At 57.8% G+C, this 8,881-nt stretch overlaps 1 protein-coding gene across 1 annotated transcript; it reads left to right on the plus strand.

The window, feature by feature from the left end:
• The first annotated feature begins 1,519 nt into the window (after nucleotides 1-1,519).
• Nucleotides 1,520-4,999, plus strand: EVX1 (even-skipped homeobox 1). The gene is made up of 3 exons (XM_078059849.1): nucleotides 1,520-1,946; nucleotides 3,556-3,803; nucleotides 4,446-4,999. The coding sequence occupies exons 1-3, from the start codon at nucleotides 1,520-1,522 to the stop codon at nucleotides 4,983-4,985; spliced, it is 1,215 nt and encodes a 404-aa protein (XP_077915975.1). The 3' UTR covers nucleotides 4,986-4,999.
• The last annotated feature ends 3,882 nt before the right edge of the window (nucleotides 5,000-8,881 follow it).

Genomic DNA, 8,881 nt, shown 5'->3' on the forward strand with positions numbered 1-8,881 from the left:
GGAGGCTCTCCCTCTGTCCTCAGAGATTTATGAGCACCCCTAGTCATTTGCTATTTCAGGGCATTTTCGGTGACTTCTCTCTATTCACCCCCAGTGCCACTGAAGCCTGTGGGCAGGATCTGGGGGAAAACCCTGTGAGCCAAAGCTCTGCGAACCCCAATGCCATGTGCTGGGGCACTCTCAACCCCTGCCCCGATTTCTGGGTGAGAACAGCACCTTCTGCCAGCTAGGAGCCTCGGGGGCTGCCACTGTAGGGACCGCATTTCTCAGTGCCTTTTCACTCGCAAAACCTGTTTCCAGAAGAATTCGTTGACTCTGAACGAATACCTTAAAATATGGGCAAGAAAAAGAAAAAAGGCCACTCTTAGAACCTCTCCCCACCCTACATACCTGAAGTGCAGGCGAGGCCCAAGCAAATGGGAAAACGATTTCTTCTATGAATAGCCACCTGGAGGTCAAGCCGAGCTGTGGAAAGCATAGGGCCACCTAGATGGGGAATTGGGAATAAGAAAAAAATCAGCAAACATTTGAAGTCAGCAGCCAAGACATGTCCTTAAAGAAAAAATATTAAGGCATTTATCACCTGCCCCTTGGGGAAGAAAAAGAGCAAAGTTCTCTTGGTTTCCAGGAGGAAGGAGGCATCTGGGTGTAGAGGGTAGGAGGAAGAGAGAAGATACCCCAGGCTCAAGCTCTCCAGACAACTGGAGGCTGGGAGGAGGGAATATGTTTTCTGGTAGCTTGTGAAAAGACTTTGGAGCCCCTACGAGGTTAGCTCGCCAGGACAGGCAGTTGTAATAATGACGAGAGAAGCGAGGCTTGTGAGTCGGCCTTCACACTTTTAAAATGCAGTTATGGATTCTCTCATCAGTGTTAGATCAAGGCACCAAGTTAAGAAAACAAAAGCCAAAACAACAATCAAAAAAGAAAAAAAAATCAGAAGCTTATTCAATTACCGAGTCCCCGCAGCTCCTGCGGAACTCGCCGCGCGCGTTAAGCTCTCTTTTTCTTTCTGCGGAATTCCATTTGCATGCCCTCTGCCTGGGTGTCTCCCTGTCTCAGTGTGTGTGTCTCTCTCTGTTTTCACACTCTCCTCCCCATTCGAGCGAGGCCCACACCTGGCGCATCACTGCCGAGCCATTAGCTGCGGGTCTCCTTTCATCTTCGCTGTGGCAGACGTTTCTATTTATCCACTTGCGCTCGCCCAGTGGCGTCACCAGCGGTACTGTAATGACGATTGCAGCAGGAGGATGACAGCTTAGAAAGAAGAGGGCAATGGGGCTTCCTCCCAGAGGCGGTGCGGCACAGAGGAGCGCTCGCATCACAAGGTGACCCCAGCTCCCCACCGCCACCACCGCCGTCACCGTCGACATCGCGCTCCGGCCGCTCGGCGCCCGCCCAGTCGCCTGGTCTCTCTTTCTCCCTCCCGCAGCCAAGATCTGTCGGACCGCTGGGGACCCGGGGAGACGGGGGCTAGGAGTCACTTGGGGCTTCCTCCCTCCCCCCTCCGGCGAGCCCCGGGATGGAGAGCCGAAAGGACATGGTTATGTTTCTGGATGCGGGTCAGCTTGGTACTCTGGTTGGCAAGAGGGTCTCCAGTTTGTCCGAAGCCGTGGGCAGCCCGCTGCCTGAGCCGCCCGAGAAGATGGTGCCCCGTGGTTGCCTGAGCCCGCGGGCCGGCCCTCCGGGCGCCCGGGAGCGCGGCGGGGGAGGCCTGGAGGAGGAGCCGGTCGACGGACTAGCAGGCAGCGCTGCGGGGCCGGGCGCCGAGCCGCGGGCAGCCGGGGCTGCGGTGCTCGGCCCCGGACCTCCGGCCCCCTCCGCCGACAGCCTCTCGGGTCAGGGGCAACCTAGCAGCTCAGACACCGAGTCGGATTTCTATGAAGAAATCGAGGTGAGCTGCACCCCGGACTGCGCCACGGGGAACGCCGAGTACCAGCACAGCAAAGGTAGCCACCGCGCCCCTTCTCTCCCCGGGCCTCCCACCGCGCCCACCTTGCACTTCAGCCCTGGAGGGGAGGAAGACACTCCTTTCCCCCAGGGCAGGGTGGCTGGGGGGACCCACCTGAGCAACTCTCCCCTGATACCTGTGCCCTGGCGGGGGTCTCCTTCTGTGCTCTGGCATTGGCGGGACCGAGGGTGACAGCTGTGCTTTGCGGGAGGAGGGGGACGCAAGCCCTGGGCTTGAGGGGGATTCAAAGTGCACCCCAGCCCCCCAGAGTTTTGTGGCACTGCTTCAACTGCTCCGGGAAGACACCTTCCCCGGCCTGGGTGAGATCAAACGTGGGTCAGGGCAGTTTGTGGCTGGAGGGGTGTAAGGCGCATCCAGGCGCGGAAGCCCAGAGTCCATAAAGGACCGTAAAATCCCGGCCGACTCGGGCTGCCTGGGTGCTGGGCCCTCCGACCAGTTTGCACGTCGGTCAGAGGTCCAAATTACCTTGTCACTTCCCGGGCTCGGTGGCGCCAGGTCGGAAATGGTCCCCATGATCTAATTGCCTTTGGTCTCCGGTTGCATTTGAAAAGGCAGAGCTCTGGCCCTCCCCCATTCCCCTTTCCTTGCTAGTCCCACTTCTCCACCCAAAGGAAAAGGAGCTGCAGGGGGCAGGAGTCCCACCCTTCCTTGGGTTAGACCCAAAAGGAGGGGTGCTGTTACACTGCTTTAACTGGAGAACCCCTCCCTGACCAGGGGCTAGTTTGTGGTGGGGGGGGGGGGAGGTGGCCAGGCAGGGAGTCTCCCAGAGAGGGGTGGAAAGCTAGTAAGAGGGAGAGCCTACTGGCAGACACTCCTCCACAAAGCTGTGGGTGTAGATGGGAAGACCCTGGTATGGAAGAAAAACCACCCCCTCACCTTGGCAGCCAACACCTGGTTGAGCACCCACATCCACTCATTACCATCTTGTCCATTCAACCCAGATTCCCTAATCACAGCATGTCCTCAGAAGAAGCCATACGCCACTCAAATATACCCAGGTAATATGCTATTCATTCACACACTCCTATGCCATCCCTACAACGCATGCAACCTAGCACACATTCCCACACCTACACTGGCAGCCTGGCCCATGCAAAAGCAAGGACTCAGTTTGTGTGCAGCATCCTACAATGCGCTAAGACCCAGAGCTCACTACACTCCAGCACAAAGGTGCATCTCAACTTGCCTGTCAGATACGCACATCCTTGTCCACTCCTGCCAATGGTGGGCAGAAAGCTCAGAGGGGCTGCATCCAGTCTGTGCCTCAGGGCAGGTGGCCGGGTGGCTGAGGTTTCTGTACCCAGCAGGCCTTAAGACAGAGGTCTCCCAAATAGCAGCCCAGCCAGGCCTAAGGGCTGCTTTGTGCTCATCTGAATGGTGAGCCTCCATCTCTCTCTTCCTGTGTTCTCAAAGTCCCCTGTGCCCCAGCAGAGGCAGAAACTGAGGCTACTGAAACAGAAACTGAGGAGGGGGTCCCTTTCTGCCCCACCCTCCACAAACACCCTGGGCCTACAGCCCCGCATCAGCAGTGTTTTGTGTTTCTGTGTGTGTTCTGTGTGTGCATGTGCTCTGGGCTCCCTATGCAGGGCCCAGCTCAGAAGCACTGGCCAGCAGTCCCAGCAGCGGCAGCGAGGCCCCCAAGAGCAACAGTAACGGCAGCTCACAGGGCACCCTGGCCTGCAGCGCCAGCGACCAGATGCGCCGCTACCGCACGGCCTTCACCCGGGAGCAGATTGCCCGGCTGGAGAAGGAGTTCTACAGGGAGAACTATGTGTCCAGGCCGCGGAGATGTGAGCTGGCCGCCGCCCTAAACCTGCCGGAAACCACCATCAAGGTATGAGCTCTGGCGACAGGGAGAAGAAGGGGTGCGCCCACTGAGCAGGAAGTAAATACGGACTGTCCACTCCCTAAATCCTGAGCCAAGAATCAGGGCCTGGAGTCCCCCTGCCCACGTGGCTGCCAGGCTGGGGGTGTCCAGGCCTGGTGCAGGCGCCAGGTGTGCGCAGATTTAGCTTCCCGACAGTCCCTAGGCAGGAACTGCTGGCGCGCGGTTGACTCTATTCCCTTTCTAGCCAAATAAACAGTGGGAATGGGGTGCCTTTGCCCCGAGAGAGAGCGCCTGGAAGGGGAGGTGTTTCTGGGGAACCGCTGCCTGCCGCCTCGGGACCGGCAGAGTCCTTAGTCTACCACACTGCTTTAGTGCCCACACCGGGTTCTGGCACCCCAGGGGTCCTGGCCGCGTGGCAGAGGGAAGGAGGGACGCAGACTGAAGCCCCTCCCTGAACCTCCCCATAAGGGATTCCAGTTCCAGGTGGTGGCGGTGGGATCTGCCCCAGCCCAGAGGGTCTCTGCCGCGGCTCTTCCCTGCGCTACCCGCATCGTCCGCTGCAGTGGGGCAGGACTTCTGGCCTCTGCGCACCCGGCCTGGTGCAGCCGCCGAACCTGCTCCTTTCCTCCACCCCCACCCCCCCGCCAGGTGTGGTTCCAGAACCGGCGCATGAAGGACAAACGGCAGCGGCTGGCCATGACGTGGCCGCACCCGGCCGACCCCGCCTTCTACACGTACATGATGAGCCACGCGGCGGCCGCGGGCGGCCTGCCCTACCCCTTCCCGTCGCACCTGCCCCTGCCCTACTACTCGCCGGTGGGCCTGGGCGCCGCGTCCGCCGCGTCCGCCGCCGCCTCGCCCTTCAGCGGTCCGCTGCGCCCGCTCGACACCTTCCGCGTGCTCTCGCAGCCCTACCCGCGGCCCGAACTGCTGTGCGCCTTCCGCCACCCGCCGCTCTACCCCGGCCCGGCTCACGGACTGGGCGCGGCGGCCGGCGGCCCCTGCTCCTGCCTCGCCTGCCACAGCGGCCCGGCCAACGGGCTGGCGCCCCGCGCCGCCGCCGCCTCGGACTTCACCTGTGCCTCCACCTCCCGCTCGGACTCCTTCCTCTCCTTCGCGCCCTCCGTGCTCAGCAAGGCCTCCTCCGTCGCGCTGGACCAGAGGGAGGAGGTGCCCCTCACCAGATAAGGGGCCGCCCGCGGGCTGCCGGCTCCAGGACGCCCGTGGGGGGCCCCTCCCGCGGGGACTCAGCCAGCGCCCCTCCCCGCCCCCAGGGCACCGAGGGGAAAGAAGAAGGCCGAAAAGGACCGGAGGGACTCGGCCTCGCGGATCGGGACGCCCGGGAAGCGGCCATGGCTGGCGCGTTTGGGGATCAGGAGTGGGGATGGGGACGCGGAGGCTGAGAGACCTTCCTCAGGGGCGGCCCCTCTTTGCCGTTTTTCACCGGACCCATTGCCCCTGACCGGGGTCGACGCCGTGGCTCCAAAGCCAAACAAATTTAGTAGCAACAGCAACCGATATCCAGCCCCTCAGTCCCTCGTCCCACCCCCCACCTCACACCCCTGCCTCAATCGGGAACCCCCACTCCCATCCCCAAGGCCAAGCCCAAGCACTGGAAAGGAAATTGCTGTCTCTCTGAACAAAATGCTGTGTATGCAGAGCAGATAGAGATTAATCTTTGCCAGCTTTTCCAAGGCATGGCAAGGGGCTTGGTGGATGGCAATGCACCAGCCATCTAAGGGGAGAGAGTGAGAGAGGTGATTTACTGTGGCAGAGGACCCTGGCCCTCCCATGGAACCTAGGGGCTCTCTTGCCTTCCTGGAGCCTCAGTTACACATCTTCTGGTTCTGACATCTACCAACACCTGATCTCTTTACTCTCTCCTAGCTTCCTGATATCTCTCAACTTGTAACTCCGTCTCTACTCCTATTTCCATCCCACCCCCACTTTTTGTTTAACATTGGCAGAGAGGCTGCAGAAGCCTCAGGGCCTCTTGGCAGCTTCTACCAAGTCTCTCTTCTCCCTGGGCCCAATACACACCCTGATTAGCAAGTGATGTCTGTGAAGAGGGTTTTTGAATGTTGAATGTATAATAATGATCACCATGCGGTGGGCCACGGAGCCCAGAGTTGAGCTGTTAACAAGGCGCCCAGGGAAGAGCTTAGGGAGCAGGGACCTCGTCTCCCTCCCTCAGTAACTGCCAGCAAATTAGAGGCTATTTCAAGCCTTTGCCTGTTCACCTTCTCTTCACCAAGAGCCTTCTGGCTTTCCCTTTGCAGTTAGCATTTTACATCCTTCTTCCTCTCATTTTTCTCCCAAGCTACCACTGGGGCTTGGCTTTCAGATACTAGCAGGAGCCTTTGGCCCTTTCTGGGGACCTTGTCTTTCCCCTTCACTGGGGTTTGTTTGGGAGCCACTCCCAAGCTCTCACTCTCACACTCATTCTTGCAGCCAGTTTTTGAGGGATAGGAGAACGTATACTCCTCCATAACAAGCTTCACCCTGACTGGGAGGGAGTGGTTCTTCCTGTAGGGAATGAATTTGGTTTGGTTTTCCTTTGAAGCCTAAAGAATTTGCTGTTACAGTTTGTTAACCATACTGCAATAAAAGCTGGACATAATTCTCACTTAAACATTTTAATGTTTTGGGAAGCAGGCAGTGCATTGACTCTTTTTGAATTGCTAGTTCAGTCACCATCCTAAGCTTCGTTAGAGAAGGAACCAAAAGATGGACCCACAGATGGTCTCCCAATCTCGTGTTGGGCATTAGCAGGCTCCAAATGGAGATTGCCCAGAAGTGGAGAAGGCAGGCTCTGAGCTGCCCTGAGGTGCATGTTTTCTTAATTCTGTGCACAATAGAGGCCTTCCTCCGCAAACTGGCCCACCTGGGGCTCACCCCTGCAATGGTTTCTTCTCCAGTTGCTCCAACCCTTTGAGGAAAGGGGACCATGGACCACTGTGGTCTCCGTGGATCCTGCTTCCACCCCAACCCCAGGTGGAGGTCAATGAGGCAGTAGGGGTGGAGCTCCAGAACTACAGACAGCTAGGCTTGCGGGTCAAGCAGTCTGCACTGTAGGGTCAAGGGAGAGGAGGGAGGAGGATTCTTGGGTTGGGATGGGGGGTGGTGTCTGAATCATCCTCCACCTGAAAGTCATCTCCAAGAATGGAATTCTGGCCTGGTCGGGGCAAGGGGACAGATGGTGCTCAAGCAGCCATCTCGCCCTCATCCTCTGTCCCCAAAGGAGAGCCACTGTGGCTGCCTCTGAGTCCTGCACAGGCAGGGGAGAGATGGGTGTCATCGGCCGGCTGGGAGCTCAGAACTGCGTGGACTTCAAGGGTCCTCTGTCACTATGTATCAGTGGGCAGATGGGGAATCTTTAATTAGCTTCTGTCCCTCTTTGGGTTCCAGAGAAACTCTCCTGCACACAGTGGCCCCTGCCCTCCCAAGCAAAGCTTGGAGCTTAGGTTTCCAGCATCTTCCCCTCCACTCCTCCACCCTCCCCCACCCCCAGCCTTTCGTAGCTACCTCTGCAGCTGGGACGCTCCCAGCGCCAAACCCAGGCAAATTTCGCGGTTACTTCGCGGCAGGCTGAGATTGCTTGCGACAGGTAAATGGGCTGCGGGTTGCCGTAATGCCAGGCGTATTTTCAGTTAATAGGGAGGGAAAATGAGGTGTCTGCAGCGATATTGGAAAGTACAAGATCGATGATCCGGCCTCGTGTCCAATCAGCAGGCTTTAATTGACTGTATTTTCTGGGTAATTGAGCCTCTCTTCCTCCAAATTGAAGTGGAAGATATAACAATACATCTTGCCAGGAGGAATTACTCATTACTTCATAATGAAATTTCCCTTTTGCCAAGGTTTGCGGTTTGGCGCTAGGCACCACTTCTCACTTTCCCTTCTCCACCCCTGCACCTAAAAACAGGTTTTGCCCGCCTGCACCCAGCAACCGCACCTGGCCTAATACCTACATTTTGGCGGACGTGGGGGAGGGGGAGAGATGACAGCCAAGAAGGCACTGCCACTCCACAGCCTCAGTCTCCTTATCTGTAAAAGGCTAAACCAAGCAACAGGGCTGACATGGTGTTATTATTCTTTCAACGTTCTAAGAGCCTCTACTTCGCTTTGCCCCATCTTGGTCCCATTTTGCAGGTGGGAAAACAGAGGCTCTGGGTTTCACACAGCTATTAGGGTCCCGTGCAGCTCTGAGCTTCAAGTTCCGGCTTCCCTTCCCTTCCCCTAGGCCCCTTTGGGGCACCGAGTCCAAGGGTCACCCCTTGCGAAGTCTGACACCTCACTCCCCACTCACACTTTCCCTGGGCTCCTCAACCCCATTGCGACCCGGCGGCGCCTGGGAGAGCAGACCTGCGCTCAGCCGCGGTCCGCCCGGCCGGGCAAGACCAGCCGCCCCGCAGCCGGAGTGCACGCTCAGCGCCGGCCGTCGCCGGCTTGTTAGCGTGTGATTGATTGCCTTATTAAAGCGTGTTCTTGTAAGTGTGACCAAACTGATTGCATTGCATATGTTTGGGATAATGCTCATTTTAAACAACAGGATAAAGAGGATGAGCTCGGCAGAGCCTCCGAAGACAAAATGATTCCGGCCAGCAGCTCCGTAACTCTGGCATTAAATTGTCCAGTTACATAGCAAATCACTTGGTTCCTCCACCCTTGTCCCCGGTTGTTTTTTTTTTTTTTTTTTTTTCCTGGTCTGCAATATGATCGCATCCCCCACTGTAGTCGGCCCCACGAATGGTTTGTCTAGTGACAATATTGGCTCTGCCTTCTCAGCCGCTAACCGTGCACCCTCACACCTCAGATGGCGAGTCCTCCTGCGCCCTCTCAGGCAGAGGGAGAAGTGATTCAGAATGCACCCTCTCACCCTAGGCTTCCCAAAGGGCCATGGCTCTGACGGATCTACGCAAATGGGAGCTTAGGTCCCCCGCAGCAAGTCGCGTGTCTCCCCACCCCCACCCCCACCTAGCCTTTTGGCTAAAGTTTAAAAGATTCTTTTGTTCCCCAGGCTTCTCCCGCTCGGTTGCCTCCATTATTCCCCAATTGAGGAAACACCCGCCGCCATATGTCGA

The sequence above is a fragment of the Halichoerus grypus genome, chromosome 12 (genome assembly GCF_964656455.1).
Source record: "Halichoerus grypus chromosome 12, mHalGry1.hap1.1, whole genome shotgun sequence".
NCBI classification, from domain to species: Eukaryota; Metazoa; Chordata; class Mammalia; order Carnivora; family Phocidae; genus Halichoerus; species Halichoerus grypus.

Excerpts from the sequence above, each read along its gene's own strand:
- EVX1 (XM_078059849.1), top strand. The coding sequence starts at position 1,520 with ATGGAGAGCCGAAAGGACATGGTTATGTTTCTGGATGCGGGTCAGCTT. Across the intron at positions 1,947-3,555 it reads CGAGTACCAGCACAGCAAAG|GGCCCAGCTCAGAAGCACTG; the intron begins GTAGCCACCGCG and ends CTCCCTATGCAG. Across the intron at positions 3,804-4,445 it reads TGCCGGAAACCACCATCAAG|GTGTGGTTCCAGAACCGGCG; the intron begins GTATGAGCTCTG and ends CCCCCCCGCCAG.